The following is a 16831-nucleotide window of genomic DNA, read 5'->3' on the forward strand; positions in this document are numbered from 1 at the left end:
AGCAGATGTAGCCGCGACGACGACTACTTTCCCTATAACCTTATTCTTACTCTGCCGCGTTCCAAAGATTTACCGTCCGGAAGTGGCCCGGAATGGGATTACTACCTCCGGTTTTCCGCCTTCGATGAGAGAGAGAGAGAGAGAGACCTTCAAATTCATCAAACTCTGGACTCACCACCGTACGATTCCCGCCGGCCTTTCCCTGCGCGCCAACGCAGGCTCGCCGGTCAGAACCTTTTCCGATTTCGCTCTCGAGACGTCCTGAATATGTAGTCCTATCTGTCCCTGGAGCCACCAGGACATAGGATCGAGAGATAGTACCTGTCCACGCACAAGTATGTCTGTTCATCGCCTTCCGGTCCACTGGCGAACTTGCACTCACGGTCGTCACATTGACATGTGCAATATACGCCCGATTATCCCACACAGTTCCAGAGATCAATCCCGACCATACTCAAGCATTGTGATGCGATTTCTTGCCCAGATTGCGCTTGCATCACACCTGATGTATGGTATGCGGTACTCGGTTCGGTGTTTTCCGGGTGGGGATGACTACATACGACTGTCGATCATCCAGCGTGGATAGGTCCCGCGCTCGTTGCTCCACCCCCCCCCACCCCCGCCGCCCGCTGTTTGCTCGAATATCGAGAGTCCCTGCATTTCATCCACGTATTCCTGATATGATGAAGTCAGCAGTTCAACGGCCCTGTTTCTCCAACGCAGAAACAAGACCTCCACGTTCATGAAATTCAACTTCTTCAGATCTCTCGCCGAATCTTCACAGCAAACTCTTTAAATCTCTGATGGACCTCGGCCTCCCACATTCATAAACAACTCCCTCACCTTATCTCCCTTGGTCATTACACCCGACGAGGCGGACGATACTCGATTTCTTGCATAAGCTCGTACGGGTTTCCACGAAAAAATTACCGACTCGTAGCGCCCACTGGTTCAGCTACGGTGTCGGTTTAGGGATACGATACGCAGTGTGCTGTCTATCGGGTTACGCGTATCAGACGCTCGAGCAGCTCGAAGATTGCACCCTATACGCTGTCGATACGGCGTTGCCGGCGAGGCCATCGGCTGCCTCGTGTTAAGGCTAAGCTCATGCACGATCCGGGAACATCACGTGAGCTACGTCACATTTCCGTCACAGTCCTAATTTGGTAAAAACGACTGTCCCTCCGCGACGACGAGCTGCGTTCAATCCGCCCAACGTACATCCGACTATACTAGACTACCAGCCTACAGAAACAGTGAATTGCTTCACCTCCGACGATGCAGCTGCATTGGCATCAGCTGCATTTCCCCGATGAGACCGCTCTGACTTTGTCCGAATTCTCATTTCACAGCTAGTTCGGTGTTGATATCGGGAGATCCGTAGGTGGCAGTATCAAAGACAAGGCTCAGGAGTCCCGGAGGATGCACAGTGAGCAACGAGGACGACGACGAGGCGACACGTCAAACCAAGCAGCCGTAAATTGCCTTTTTCGGAACGTCACGCTCATCATGTGATGTTCCCGGATCGTGCATGAGCTTAGCCTTAGTTCGGATCGGGAGATCCGTAGGTGGCAGTATCAAAGACAAGGCTCAGGAGTCCCGGAGGATGCACAGTGAGCAACGAGGACGACGACGAGGCGACACGTCAAACCAAGCAGCCGTAAATTGCCTTTTTCGGAACGTCACGCTCATCATGTGATGTTCCCGGATCGTGCATGAGCTTAGCCTTAGTTCGGTGTTGATATCGGGAGATCCGTAGGTGGCAGTATCAAAGACAAGGCTCAGGAGTCCCGGAGGATGCACAGTGAGCAACGAGGACGACGACGAGGCGACACGTCAAACCAAGCAGCCGTAAATTGCCTTTTTCGGAACGTCACGCTCATCATGTGATGTTCCCGGATCGTGCATGAGCTTAGCCTTAGTACGATCGCGCTTTGCCGTGCGTGCGCAGGACCGCCGTTTGCGTGTGACGAAAATAGGCGTAGATACTGGATGATCGGAGCGGCATGCACCACGACGGAAACTGGCGAAGTCCAAATGCCGAGACGTGACTTCGCCCGTCCTTCACGTATCGCGGAAGTAAGGCGAGACCGGAGAAAAGGGAGAAAAGGAATAAAATAGCATTTATGAGATCGTGGCGTACATCGCGTGTTACATTTAGCCAGGAGAGCACAGTCGAGAGTTTTGAGAGGCGAAAAAGCAAGGGTGCGGACACGTATGAGGGCTACAGCCCGTTTGGGCCGCGCCATTTAACCATCCGAGCGCAAGCGTTGGTCAACCAGCCCCATATCCACCCGCCAACGCATGACGCTGGATCACGTATGCATATATGCACCGAAAATCAGAAAAGGTCCGGCCCAGCCCCAGCCTCGCCCGCGGGCCTTATGCCTGGTTGATACAAGGATAGCAGAAGGGGTAAAAGCAGGGGGAACGGAGTACGTGGACGATGCGCGTGTCAGCGGGAATGCCGTTCTATGACTTGCTCCCGCTGTTTTTGCGCGTCATGCTGAAGAGACCGGACTTTTTCTTCTTTTCTGCGCTCCCCACGCTGCTGACCGAGTCGGACCTGCGACAAGGGCGCGCATATATTCAGTCTTCGATCTCCCTCGGAAGGACAGGAATAGGGTATTTGAGAAAAGCCTTGCTCACCGAGTGACGTGTCCTGGTTGCGGAAAGTACTCGCCCGACGTCGAATTGGTCCTGCTGGGTGCCGCCGGCAGTTTTCCAGAGACGGGCGTGCCCGTGGGCGTGCGTTTGAGGGGCGGGCTGGGCTTGTTGATGTCGTCGGCGTGGCCAAAGGAGGCCGCGCCGGACGCGGGGAGCTTCATGAACGCGCGCTGGGTCGCATCGATGTAGTCTTCGCGGGTGAATCGCGATTGCGTTTTGATAGAGACGCCCTTGTCGGATAAGTTCACGCCCTTTTGCTTCAAACTACAGGATCGCGAGATCGGGTCAGTCGCTGGTATGACCAGCCTCGTGTGGGGGGAGGGGGGCATGACCATAGGAGTCGGTACGTACGTTTCTTTCGTTGCTTTTACTCCCTCATTGACCCGCGTCGAGAGGAACCAAACACCGCCTATCGTGCCCAAGAAGAATACAGTGGTCTGTCGCCGCCCGCTGGTGTTAGCGATAGCCCAAACGGGGGTACGCGTAGTATGATAAAGCCCACCAAGACCAAAGCAATTATGTCGCCCCTACTTCCGGTCTCAGCGTCTGCATTCTACTCTTGAAACGATGACCACGGGGCGCTCACCAAGAAGCCATCACGTTCCCTCAAACGTCCAACAGTCAGAGTTACGCGGGGTATAACTGTCGTGAATTTTCAGACGAGAAACGAGTGAAACAGGTATTATGGCAGGTCAAGACGTTCTGACTGAGGCTACAAGAGAAAGGGGGTGACAAGGTTTTGGCAACAACGGTGGTGAAGCGACGACGAAGCGGTCGACTGCAGCGCCCCCCGGGTCGAGGCCTCTCCGCCCCGGCGTCGGGGAAAGGCGCCCGATCGTGGGCGCCGCTGTCAGTTCGGGCCCGCTCATTGGCCCAGAATGGCTTGGCGCTGGAGACGTTCCAACGAGTCACGTGAAAGCGCTTAGCGCGCTACAGAGCGCGCTGATCGTTATGCGCAGTCATCGTGGTCGTCGTCGACCACGACGAACTGACCTTCAACGACTCAGCTAGTCACAACCTGATCAGTATCATTATATGTCTGCAGACGATCCGTTTGGAACATGTTGCGCCCTATGTATCACGGCATGCTGCGAGCTGGTCACCGGCATCTGCCTGGACTTCGCGACTATCCGTACGCAATCCCTCCCGCTGGTGTTAAAGCCTTACTTCAACTAGGTTATAGGTCATACCTTTCCAGAACGGCTGGCTCAGTGGTGTTGCGGCGGCGAGCGGGACATGAAGAGTGCGAGTCTGGAAGGGCGACCAAACGAGAGCGAACCACTCATATCAGCTGCTACGGCGAGTGCACAGACGCAACCCGCCGCACAAGCGCCTATGAGGCCAACTGGCAGACCGGCAAGGTGATGGTCATGGAACGATCAATAGGGATCATGGACAGTCGGTTTTCTCGTGTTCAGAAATGACACCCGGTGTTGATATCTGATTTAGCTCGTAAATCTCGTATACTAGGAAATACTATAATTCATGCCTTTCCAGCATCTGATCCTGCGCAATCATACAAATCATGATCAGATGCCACATGCTAGGGCCAGCCTCGTCCATCCATCGTGAACGTTCGTAGGCGCCACCGGGTCTTCAAGACACAACTTTGTCTTCGCCGCCGACGCCCATGCTTCCAATCGTGAAGCCCTCGGCAAAAGTGCCTCGCAGTTCCAAGTGGATCAAGTTACCCTATCTCGAGCAGGCCATTGCAGGACGCGTCCTCGCAGCACCAACGTTTTGTGACCTTTCCATCAGGAGGTCAAGTTCTGGACCGCCGATCTTTGCTCCTGACTCAGGAAAAATAGCCCGTCTTCCCACCCGGATCTTGCACATCGTCGACCGACTCTCCCGCGCGAGGCGCTAAACGTGCCCATGTGCGATCATGCACATGGATTCCGCGAACAAGACGGACGAAGTCAGCCAGCCGCCCCTGTCGAGAGTCCACACTCCGGCTCGCTCGCTGAGACATCGGTTTTGACTTCCCACTGTGCCGACCTACGGCCCGCAACCTTGTGGCGTTTGGGAAGACTGATGACGCCCCGCCTTCGTTCGGGTCCCTGCAGGGGCAGCGACCGTGCCTTGTGTGAGGATACGACTATTACGCCAGGAGGAGTATCCCTCCTATCCGTCAGTTTGACGGGTGCACGTGCGGTGCGTTGATATGCCCGCCGTGCTCGTCTCATACTCTCCACCGTTTACTACACTCGCGTGTCCGGTGGAGGTGAGAGATCTCCGCATACATTCGCACACATGTATTAACTAGATGACCTGTAGCCTAACACGCGGCTATAGGTAAATTACAGACCGTTTACTACACTCGCGTGTCCGGTGGAGCCTAACACGCGGCTATAGGTCTTAACAGGTTATGAGCCCTGCTTAACGCATATCGCTTACCAGATCCCTCGGACCTGACCTGAAACGGTGAATGAGCGATAACGACTCTCCATCTTCGCATACTCGAGCTACCTCCGATCGTTCGGCGCTAACCCCGCGCCCTATCACTCCGGACCCTTCGCAAGCTTCGCGTTCGGTCTCTCCCGCTCCCATACCCACGATCGTTTTACCGGATACCTCCGCTACCATGCCATCCACGGCATCCACGGCTTCCACAGCCGCCAAATACACCGAGATCGCTCGCATCACGAACGCGAGTGGTTTCCACGACCTACCGGAGGAACGCCGGCTATCTCTTGCCGCAGGGAACTGGGTCGCCTTTTCGGCCCAGTTTCTGAATGAACTGGGCTGCATCTTTCTGCGAGACTACTTGGACGACACTGACGCCCCGCCGTGCCCCTCCGTCGACGAGGCGCTGGCCGATGTCACTTTAGCGACCATTCGTCGCGCTTTTCGGCACAACGATGGGCTCGTCAAGTCTCTGCTCTGGAGAAACGTGTCACCGGAGGACCGCGAGATCATCGATTCCCACGACACGTCATTGGCCGCCTGGAAAGCCCTCCGTCTCCGCCATCAGGCCGTCGGCGACAAATTGAAGGCCGAAATCTGGATCGGGCTCTTCGGGACCACGTTCTCTCCGGGTCCCGATCAGACCGCGTCCGGCACGATCGCCTCCATACGGGCAGATGCTCGCCGACTCTTCGAAGCGGGTCTCCCTACCACAGTTGAGGACATCGTCAATATAGTGTGTATCAACGCGCTCGGCGCCAACTTCCCCGATATCCTTGCCAATGTGACGCACAATCTGGCCAGCCGGAAGGTCCCAACCTCGGAGATCGAGCGTTCCGTGCTCGACCGGCAGAAGCCGTCCGCGCTCGTCAACGCCGTCCGCGCCCAGTCCACCCCTTCGCACGCCAAAGCCTCGGTCTCTGGGAACGGGAAGAAGGATGCGAGACGGCATAATCACATGTTCTCGAATTACTGGTGCAAGGTTTGTGAAGCCTCGCCGTGCGCAAAGAAAGACCAGCCCGGCGCCACTCCAGTCGCCCGCAACGGCGAGCCCATGAAGTTGTCGAACTCGTCGCGGAACACCTCGACTGCCGTCCGCGCACATGCCGCAGTCATGCAGGGTCAAGACGGCAAGTTCTACACCTTCACCGAAGTTCCCTCGATGCCAAACTCGGGCTCTTCCACACCCACGCCATCCTTTGCGGCCGCGGCCGCCGTCTCCGATTGGCCCACGCAGGTCGCTTTTGCGACCACGCCCGACGACCCGTTCCTGCTCGACATCGACGCTGGGTCATGGAGCGAAGACGACTTCGGCGACTGCGGTTTCACCGCCAACGTCGTCCACACCACATCCGTCGACTGGCTACAGGCTACCGCCGTCGACGTGACGCCTACTCCGCCTGCCCATGCGATGTCCGCCGAGGATCGCCGGCTCGCGAACATCGATTCCAACCTCTCCGCGTCACACGAATACATCCTCGACACCGGCGCGAACATATCGCTAACGAAGTTCCGTCACCTCTTCGAATCGCTTCGCCCGCTCCGCGTCGCGATCGGTGGCTTCAACGGCTCTAAAGTCTTCTCGTCTGGGGTCGGTACCATGCGCATCCCGCTTCCTGGAGGCCGGCAGATGCTGGTCGACAACGCCCTCTGGGTTCCTGACACGACTCTAACCCTCCTCTCCGTCGGACGCCTATGCGACCAGGGGTACCGGATCGACTTCAGTTCCGGACACGCTGACGTCTACTGGAAGCTAGAGCCATCACCCGTCGCCCGCGCAACCCGCAAGAACAATAGCTTATACCGCCTTGATGGTACCGAACCCTGCGCATCCCCCTCCACCCGCACTCTTGCCCCCGTCGCCGCGTCCGCCGTCCCTCTTACCACCTGGCACGGTCGTTTCGGCCACGCCAATTACGGCGCTTTATCGCAAGCCGCGCGCGCCGGCGTCGTTGACGGTATGCCCGTCTCCCCCTCGACGTCCGCTCCGCCCTCATGTGACCATTGCATCCTCGGCAAACAGTCCAGAGCCGCCATGCCGAAGGTCCGTGAGGGGGTGAGGGCCGCAGGGATTCTGGACGTGGTGTATATCGACTTGCAGGGTCCTTTTCATGTACGAGCCCTCGGTGGTTACTTTTACTTACTGGATATCGTCGACGAGTCCTCCGGATACATCTGGAGCCTACCGCTTGCTCGCAAATCGGACTCGACGCCTGCTCTCAAGCGATGGGAGGACGAGATTTTTCGCTTGACGTCGACCCGCGTTCGCACCTACCGCTCGGATAACGGCCGCGAGTTCGACAGCGAGGCCATGCGCGCGCAACTCGCGAGTGGCACGTCACAGCAATTCTCGGCGCCGTACTCATCCGCGCACATTGGAATGTGCGAGCGCGCTCACCGGACGATCATGGGTCGCGGTCGAGCTTGCATGTCCGCGGCAGCACTTCCTCCTTGCCTGTGGGCGATCTCTATGCAGACCGCGGCCTATCTGTCGAATCTGACGCCCACCGTATCTGCTGGCGGCCGAACTCCCCACGAACGCTTCTTCGGCACCAAGCCGATCGTGTCCCATCTGCGTGAAATCGGGTGTCGGGCGTTCGTACTAATCGAAAACGTTCCTAATCCCAAGATTCTGCCGCGCTCGAAGGAGTGCGTGTTAGTAGGCTACTCCCCCAACAGTAAGGCATATTTGTGCTGGCACCGGGCATCAGGCAAAGTCTTGAAGTCCCGGAACGTGTCCTTCATTGAATCCCACCAACTCCCTCGCATGGCGCCTGTTGCATCTCCAACTTCTAGGTCTTCCGAGAGCACTGACATCCCAGCCGCGTCGCCGACAATCGATCACGACGACATCTTCGCCGCTGACTCACTGCCGACCGTCTTGCCTGCGGAGAGCCGTCGAACGGACCCGTCGCCCAACCCCACGCCGCCTGTTCGGCGTTCCACGCGTGAACGTCGCGCTCCGGGCGACGTTAACCGACTCGCCGACACCGTCTCGGAGATTCGTGCCTCCGCTGACCGTCTCAGAACCGCTCGCGTTACTCCTACAGTCGAGGAGGAGCGCTCAGACGTCGCCGCTCATGCCGCCGTTGCCAACCTCGTTCGCGATGCCATGGCCCACGCGGCCAGCTCTGACGACCCCGCCGGCCCTAACCTCTCTGCTCCGGATGACCCTCGCACCGCGCGCGAAGCCCTAGCCCGCGATGACGGGCCAAAATGGCGTGAGTCCATGGACTCCGAGATGGCCTCGCTGCGCAAACTCAGTGTCTACGAGCTCGTTCCCCGCTCCGAGGTCCCCCGCGATGAACGTATTATGCGGACCATGCCCGTGTTCCTACTGAAACGCGACTCCAGCGGCGAGCCCGAGAGGTATAAGACGCGCGTCGTGTGCGACGGCAGCCGGATGACCCAGGGGGTCGACTACGACAAAAGTACGTCCCCTACTGCACGGCTGGAGTCTATTCGAGTCGTACTCCACGTCGCTGCCCATTTCGGGTGGCAGACGGCCCAGCTGGACGTCAAGACCGCCTACCTGCACGGCGTACTCGACAAACCCGCCTACATGTACCAACCACGCGACATGGAGGAACCCGGGCGCGAGTCTCACATTATGAAGGTGTCGAAGTCTTTGTACGGAATGAAGCAGGCCGGGCGCGTGTGGAACAAGCACCTCCACAACCAAATGACCGACTGGGGGTTCATCCGGCTCGACGCGGAACATTGCATCTATTTCCACGTTTCCGCAGACGGTACTCTAATCGCAGCTGTCTATGTAGACGATTTCGCTATCACGGGTAGCAATCGGGCAGAAGTCGGCGCTTTCGTCGAGACCGTACGACCCGTCTGGGAAATCAAGTTCGGCGGCGAGATCTCCTGGCTAGTCGGCATACGCGTCGACCGCGACTACGAGATGCGCACCATCACTCTCTCGCAGGCGGCGCTGATTGACAAGGCACTCACCTTATTCCGGCAGGAGGATGCACGTCCTGTCTCCACGCCGCTTCCACCCGGCACCAAACACTCACGACTCGAATGCCCCGTGACGGCTGAGGACAAGGCCGTCATGGCTAAGTATCCTTACCGGAAAGTCATTGGCACGCTGATGTACTTGGCAATCGGGACTCGCCCTGATATCGCTCACGCCGTTCAGCACTTGAGCCAGTTCCTCGCGAATCCGGGGCTCGCGCACTGGCGCTCTGCGATGCACGTCTTACGATACCTCAAGTCCACGCGGGACCTCGGCCTCGTCCTTGGAGGCAAGGAGGAGTTCCGACTGACCGGCATGACCGATTCCGACCATGCTAATTGCCCCGATACTCGCCGCTCTGTGTCCGGTTACTCGTTCTCTCTCGGATCTGGCTCCGTATCTTGGTCTTCTCGTAAACAGCCGACCGTATCCACGTCCTCGTGCGAAGCCGAGTACGTGGCATCTTGTAGCGCGACTAAAGAAGCCGTCTGGATCCGCCAGCTCCTCGCCGGCATCGGTTTACCTCAAGCGGGTCCGACTATCATCGCGGCGGACAATCAAGGGTCGAATACGATTACGGAGGACCCCTCCTATCACGGCAAAACAAAACACATCGATGTACAATATCATTTTACGCGCGAAAAAGTGGCCGCCGGAGTCGTCAAGTTCGTCTACGTGCGGAGCGCCGACAACATTGCCGACATCTTTACGAAAGCTCTCCCCTTCCCCGCCTTCTCGCGTCTTCGGTCGCTGCTCGGCCTGCAAAAGATCATGCTGTAGGGGTTCTGTTGGAGATGAGGAGGAGGGAGTCTCCATGGCGAGGAGGAGTGTGAGGATACGACTATTACGCCAGGAGGAGTATCCCTCCTATCCGTCAGTTTGACGGGTGCACGTGCGGTGCGTTGATATGCCCGCCGTGCTCGTCTCATACTCTCCACCGTTTACTACACTCGCGTGTCCGGTGGAGGTGAGAGATCTCCGCATACATTCGCACACATGTATTAACTAGATGACCTGTAGCCTAACACGCGGCTATAGGTAAATTACAGACCGTTTACTACACTCGCGTGTCCGGTGGAGCCTAACACGCGGCTATAGGTCTTAACACCTTGAACTCATTATGCCAAGATTTTCATCAAAGCTCCCTCCTAAACTATCAGCAGTGGGGTGGATGGGGTGTCTCGACGAACAGCCATCAACTTCTTAAGTGACGAGCCATGACGGGGGTACCTGAACGTCTCTGCCGGACCCTAAACTTTACGGGTTTTCCTTCGATTGGCATCGTCTCGAGCCGCTCGTCGTGGATTGCTGAGCGAGTTGCAAACACGGCCAGCTACGATCTGACGTGCGTCTCGATGGTGTTTCCCAGCGGCACATCCAGGTCCCTTGCTCCACGTGTGCTTTTTAATATAGCCAGTCTTCGCCTGGAACGCGATAATCTGCAACGAACGCGATGAAGCACTTTTGTCCCTCTCCGTGACTCAGCAACCCAGCCTTGCATTGTTCAAGAATTTGAATCTCAGAAAAGGTACTGACGTCATCCGATGTTATACCGGGCTTTCGACGGCGCAAACCGACATCCATGTCCAGCTCCAATTGACTCCACACCGAAGATCGTTATGTGTGATACCGCCCGAGATGCCCCTTGCATACCGAACGCTCGCTTGTCCGCCTTAATTCCCTCAGCTCCCTGGTACATTGCTCTCCACCTTCCTTTGTTCCGTTTACCGACCCTTGACTTCTAGATTCATGTATCGATCCCTTTTCATCCCGCACAGGACCTGTTCCGGAACAGGCACCAAGCTATGCCTCCTCAAGGGCTCTCATTTCACACTAGGTGTTCGTAAATACCTTCGGTGTCAGTAGGACTGTATTTAGCGTTCATATCCAAACCCAAACCGCCAATGCCCTGGAACACAAGAGCTTGCCACATTTCGCTCCGCTGTGTGGTCGACGTCCTTGTGGGATCAGCTGAATACTATAGAGCCAGGGAGATTGTCATAAAATACATATCTCCGTCGCTAATACTGTTTATATGCGCAGTTGTACCGTTTTTTATGAGACCGTGCTCCCATGAAACTTGCCTCGAGGCTCTGAGTAAGGAAGGAACGTTACATCCAACGTGGCTTTGCAGAGTTCTCGTGCAAAATACTCAAAGCACTCGATGACGGCATGCCGTAGTGAATATGACCGTGTGTGGACTAGCGTATTCCGTGAATAACCGTGTAAGACTATAGCCTTTTGAATGATCTCTGCGAGGTGCCTCGACGTGAGACTACTTGCCGAGTCGGAGTGTAACGCCGAACCCGGTTCGAAGCGTCCAGGATCGCATGAAGTCTAGCGTACACTGCATAGCAGCGGACAGCGAATTGCATACACATGGGACTGGATTTATATTGATTGCACTATCGAGAACAACTAAGATATTCTAACTTGATCTACCGAAAACCGAGAGCCGGTAAAGACAGGACAAGATATGCACTATTTGAACAGCTGGTTTCACTATAGGCCAATCTACCGTGTGCGTGCTATGAGCGTATGTAGGCGCCATGGAATGACCAGAGAAAAGCATGACGATACAAATATACCAACAAGGTCCCTTAAGCCCGTGAATGTAACGTTATGAAGAGAGTGTATGAGTTCGTCGCGGGAGATTAGCACTCCTCCCACATCTTCACGTAGTCGACCACCAACGCGCGATCCTTGACGTTGCTGCCCTGTGGCCATGTCTTGTACCACTCGCTCTGGGATGATGCGAAGTCGCGCATTGCGTTGTTGGAGCCGTCCAACCAAGGCTTGTCGCCGACGTTATCGGGGAACCAGCCGTTGGTGCCGCCGACAGCGACGTCCATGATCAAGTAGAATTCTGCCATGTAAGTTAGCGACGATGATTGAATGCTACACCCCGCGAGCGTACGTACGTTGATCGAAAGGCGCGGCATTGGGCACGGTGACGCCGTTGACCCAAGGATTCTCAAGCACAATCTGTTGCGTGCCGTTCGTGATGGTCGAAGGGAACTTGCCACGCTTGAAGAACGGCTCATTGAAGCGCAAGTCCAGCATGTGGTGAAGACGCGTGTCGACGTAGATGCGGCTGTCAAGATTGACAGATGCGGAAATCAGCAAACGTTCGCGGATGCCGCATGTTATTACTCACATGAAGTCCTCCGTCCACTCGAGCACGTACGTGTGGAATCCGTCGTCGTACGACTTGCGGCGCTCAGTCCAGAAGCCAGAGGTGCGCCACATGCCGTTGATCCACGTCGTCGGCCCCCAGTTTAGTGACCCGCGAACATAGTTGTTACCCTGGTTCTTGTACTTGGGCCCGTTGCCGCGCGATTCCATGAGGTCAATCTCGCCGGACATCGGCCACGGCCCGTACGTGTTGTCTTTCGGCAGCATCCAGATGGCGGGCCAGAGCCAGTCGCCCTTCGGGTTCTTCGCGCGCACTTCGACGCGTCCGAAGCGAATGGAACGCGTCTTCTGGGTGGTGATGCGCGCAGACATGACCGGGTTGATTACCGTGCCCGCAGTGTGGTTAGATACCGCACCACAAGCGGTCTGGTTGACGTTCGTGCAGCCGGTGAGGTTGTAGGTGTAGCCGTCGAAAATCGCGCTCGTGCCGATGACGTCGGACGTCAGGGTGGGCATGAGGTAAAGCAGGCCATCCTCAACGAAGGAGTTGTTGGGCGATGCGGTCGCCATCTCAAACTCGCCATTACTGGAAATGATCGCGTCAGCTTGCTGTATTCGGTCAACGAGGACAGAAGAGACGCTAACCCAAAACCGCCAAGATCAACCTCGTGCGTCCAAACGTTTTCGGTGTCGAACGTGTCAAAGTTGTCGTCGAGAACGAGGCAGAGCGGCTTGGTGATGCGTGGCACCTGCTTCCAACCAAAATAGCACCGCACGACCGAGCCGGCAACTCCGAGAAGCATCACAGCGTACGTAATCCTATAATCAGATAACAAATCAATAAAAACGCCCATCAGTGCCTTTGCCTCAGTCGCCGGCGAGGAGAAGCCGCCGAGCGGCACGCACCAGTACGCAGCACGCTTGAGCTTGTCTTTCTCCTCCGTCCAGGGCTTCTCGATCGGACCAGTAAGCATGGTGGACTTGAGGCGCTTGGAGGGTGCCGGCACGTTGGGTGCGATCTTGGCGCCGTCGATGGTGCTCGAATCGGCTGCCGAAGCGTTGTAGCTCGCGCTGGTGTACAGCGTCATCGGGCGAGGCGGAGGGGCGGCGAAGGCCTGGCGAGGACCGGTCGTGAAACGGCGATGAACGTCCGGCCGGTCAGTTTCCTACACAATACCAAGCCCATCAGCGATCGAAAAAAAATTATTGCAGCCGATTTGACGACTAACCTCGATGCCTCCAGCAGAGGAAGTGGTACCGGGCCTGCTGGCCAAGGTGCTCAAACCGCTCGTGACGGACCTGTCGCGCGCATGGCCAGGGAGATCTACCGCGGAGCCGCGCAGAGACACAATCCCACTCGAGCGGGAGGTGATGTCTGGGGCGGGGTAGAGGTAGCTCGCGCCCTCGCGCTGGGCACCGAAGACGAACCCGACCGAGCTTGAGGACTGCACGCGGGGTACCGCGCCGGGCGTCTGGGGAGGCGACGCGGCATCCTCGGAGTAGGGCGTAGCAGTCCCAGAGATAGGTGCGCGGAGGTCACGAACACTTCCGTTCGGCGTCTGGAAGGGGTCGATGGGGTCGTGCGCGTCGTCGGAGCGGGGGACGCTGAAGAACAGCGGGCGCGGCGGGACAAGCGGTTCGGCGCGCTTGGCACCGACCGTCGGCTTCTGACTGGCGTCGGGTGCAGACATGGCGTTGAGCGTCGTCGATCAGGGAGCGGTGGTGGTAAGGACTGAAGTAACCGAGGACGAGGAGGGGAAAAGGAGGTGCACCAGCGACTCTGCACGAGGCGGCTGAGGGATTGCATCTTTCCGGGCTGTGACTTTTTGTAGACGGCGCACCTGCATTGGTGGGTGGGCATCTATCGCAGCTTTCGAACCGCGATGGCTGCTGGGAACGGCACACGTCGCGGCTTCGGCGGTGCAAATGAATGCCATCGAGGCTCCTCGCGTAGATCCAGGGGCGAGAACGTCCGTGGTGGAACTCCTCACTTTCCACGCGTACGCCGGAAACGTCAGGTTGATGAGCGGCCGAGCTGAACCGGTTCGTGGATATCGATGGACGCCAGGGGTGACATCGGCTTTTGACATAGGTATTTTCCAGAGATCCGCGTGGCGCACAATTTCGGATGGGAACGCGTCCGAAGCATGGCCGTGGGACGGCCCAGGACTGCCTCAGGCAACCTTGCGAGATAACCGGCTACCAGAGATGCGCGAGTCGCCGTCTCAGGTATATCGTAAGTGACTTCGCTCGTTCGCAGAGTAGGGCATCGACTCGGTACGACGCTAGGGTTGCCGGAGAGGACGTGGCGGACAAGGTGACGACAGCAGACCACGTCGTCCGGAAGTAAACGAGCCCTCCCGTAATTGGCACCTTTTCACCCGATCAATCTCCAAGTGGCGGATCTGAACCGAAAGGAGCGGAGTGTGAAAAATATTCAAATCACCAGTCATAATTGCCGGCGTTAAGCCGGGCGTTTCGACCACGCATCATCCTTCCGCTGCATGTCGCCCCGATAGCGATACGATGCAAAGATACGACGCACGGAGCGCAAGGCACTGTGCGGATATGAGATGCTAGGGCTTGTCTGTCGAACTGGGTTCGGTGACAGAGCATTTCCGAACCCGCCTCGAGGATCGCGGTCAGCGTCGGACAGCCGTAGATGGTTCTGAAGGTTTGACGTCGATGCAACGTTCAGCGCTCAGCCCTCCGCAACGAACACTGTCGTCGGTGAGCTCGGACAGCCTACTTAGGCAGTGGAGCAGCAACCAATTCTAGGCTTCGCGCGCAGTGCCAGCATCGCCCTGTTGTTGGTAGTATGTAGACGCGCGACCACAGCCGCAAACTCGTTTCACCGATGTATTGCGCTGACAGGTCGGGAGCGCGTTAGCGTAATCTATCACGGCGCGAGCATATGTCTCTCACCGTGGGCTGGGGACACACGAAGTTCACGCGCCGTGCACTCCCGCGAGCCGGGGAGTTCTTCATTATGCTGGCCCGGAAAGTACCGGACAAGAAGGTCGCAAGTGGGTGCCTTGACGAGGTCGGTTCTTTATTTCGCCGGTGGCATGTCCGCTCTTTCCGTACGCGTATGCGGATGTGGTTGCCTTTGTTGCCAAACGAACCTGCATGGTGGCTCAACTGTATACGAGTATGAACAATCAGCATGGGCTGCGGACAGAATTATACTCAGAGACGGAATACCTTATGGATACCCGTCCTCTCTATCAAGAACAAACCATATCAGAACGCGAACCAGAGTGGAATGGGATTGAGAGCGCGGCCTTACACAGGACATAGGAAGATCGAATGCACCGAGCTGTGGGCATAGCTAAAGGCCATTTTAGCGCCGAGATGTTCCGCCTTGGAAGGTGCAGAGAAACAATTTAAACATGGAAGTCCGAGCGTTGTGCGTATTTATATGTCAATGCGTGCTTCGAGCGAGTCGCTGTTTCTTCGGTGTCATCGCTGATTCGCAGTATCTCGCGCATAAAGCAGTACGAGAACTGGAATGAGGAACAAGCAAGAAGGAATAGAGAATGTTGTAGGCAAGGATGGAACGATATCCAAAGATGATAGTGGTCAATTACGATAGGTGCCCGGGAGCAATGGATATAGATTACGAGATCGGAAAGATCTGCGCACACGGTAGTGTGAAAGCGTCGAGAGGAAGGAGGTGCTGAAGGGGAACAAATGGTCGGTGTTGTCGGCGTTGGGCAACGTTCGTGCCGGCATGCATGACGACGACGGCGCGATTGGCATGCGTATCTATCTAGCTTCGGCGGTGCAGACGGCGAATATGCGCGTCCATGTCAGCCTGTTTGTCTTTTTAGTGCTACATTGCGGAAGCTTGTGTCGTAAGTTCTCGTACATGGATGAGACGACGTCATGTTCATTCGCGCTGCTTTGGGCTCAAGCTGCGGCTTGCCAATGGACATATCGAAATTGATGCGCACTTCCTCCAATCTGCACCGGAGGCGTAAAAGTATGCATGGTCGCGAGATAGCTCCCGAGAGAAACGAGGAATGAAGGCGTCGCGTTCGTCGTGGTCGTGTTCGAGAATAGCTTGAGATCGAGGCATGCAGTCAATGCATTCTTAGTCGTCACCCTCAAACACTAGTTCAAAAAGTGCATCGCGAGTTCGAGTGCCTCGATTTCGAAGAGGCGGGAGACAAGATTTCCCAACATTGCAAAAACAGTACGGGTATTCGTCGAGGATGTGCGCGACGGAGGCTCCGGAGACTTGCGTGATGCCAACCCGCTGTGGCTGTGCTTAGATTTGTTGCGCGCACCTGCCGTTTATGGTAACTATAGGCTCGGCTTCGGCCAGCTCAGCTCTTGTCTCTCTGTTCAAGTTCCCGTGCCTCGACATCACATCCACATCTCTGTGTTGCTCTTCTCTCCGTTTGCCGGATGATGAATGCGTGAGTATGTCGACGCGCATGCCAACACCAACGCCTTGGGCGAACTGGTCATCGTACGACGCAACCCATGACGTACGCCGGGTTATTCGAACGTCGGTGGACACGCCGCGCGTGTTCATCGTGGCCTTAGAGTGCCGCACAATCCAGCAGACGGGGAATCGGGGTCGGAAGCTTGCCTTCGCCGGATATTGGACCACTCCAACCTGCAAAACGCCAATGGAGCGGAGTTCGT

At 56.7% G+C, this 16831-nt stretch overlaps 3 protein-coding genes across 3 annotated transcripts; 1 reads left to right on the top strand and 2 right to left on the bottom strand.

Moving 5' to 3' along the window:
• Positions 1-2106: 2106 nt before the first annotated feature.
• Positions 2107-3437, bottom strand: PUNSTDRAFT_55530 (uncharacterized protein). The gene is made up of 5 exons (XM_007388250.1): positions 3254-3437; positions 3170-3194; positions 3019-3104; positions 2650-2931; positions 2107-2566 (listed from the first exon to the last, which is right to left on the bottom strand). The coding sequence occupies exons 1-5, from the start codon at positions 3262-3264 to the stop codon at positions 2473-2475; spliced, it is 498 nt and encodes a 165-aa protein (XP_007388312.1). The 5' UTR covers positions 3265-3437; the 3' UTR covers positions 2107-2472.
• A 6629-nt stretch (positions 3438-10066) lies between these two features.
• On the top strand, positions 10067-10523 carry PUNSTDRAFT_55531 (uncharacterized protein). Its single transcript, XM_007388251.1, has one exon. It carries the CDS (start codon positions 10258-10260, stop codon positions 10495-10497), a length of 240 nt encoding a protein of 79 aa, XP_007388313.1. The 5' UTR covers positions 10067-10257; the 3' UTR covers positions 10498-10523.
• Positions 10524-11694: 1171 nt separating this feature from the next.
• Positions 11695-13263, bottom strand: PUNSTDRAFT_76166 (glycoside hydrolase family 16 protein; the record flags this gene model as incomplete). Its single annotated transcript, XM_007388252.1, has 5 exons — positions 11695-11906; positions 11962-12134; positions 12198-12761; positions 12821-12994; positions 13082-13263. 5 exons carry the CDS (start codon positions 13261-13263, stop codon positions 11695-11697), a joined length of 1305 nt encoding a protein of 434 aa, XP_007388314.1.
• Between the last annotated feature and the right edge of the window lie 3568 nt (positions 13264-16831).

The sequence above is a fragment of the Punctularia strigosozonata genome (assembly GCF_000264995.1).
Source record: "Punctularia strigosozonata HHB-11173 SS5 unplaced genomic scaffold PUNSTscaffold_17, whole genome shotgun sequence".
Lineage (NCBI taxonomy): Eukaryota > Fungi > Basidiomycota > Agaricomycetes > Corticiales > Punctulariaceae > Punctularia > Punctularia strigosozonata.

What these genes read in the sequence shown, in the direction of transcription:
- PUNSTDRAFT_55530 (XM_007388250.1), bottom strand. An exon ending in GTAAAAGCAACGAAAGAAAC is followed by an intron (nt 2,932 to 3,018) that starts GTACGTACCGAC and finishes GCGATCCTGTAG; the next exon opens with TTTGAAGCAAAAGGGCGTGA. An exon ending in CAACCAGGACACGTCACTCG is followed by an intron (nt 2,567 to 2,649) that starts GTGAGCAAGGCT and finishes CCCTTGTCGCAG; the next exon opens with GTCCGACTCGGTCAGCAGCG.
- PUNSTDRAFT_55531 (XM_007388251.1), top strand. Translation starts at nt 10,258, where the DNA reads ATGACGGGGGTACCTGAACGTCTCTGCCGGACCCTAAACTTTACGGGT.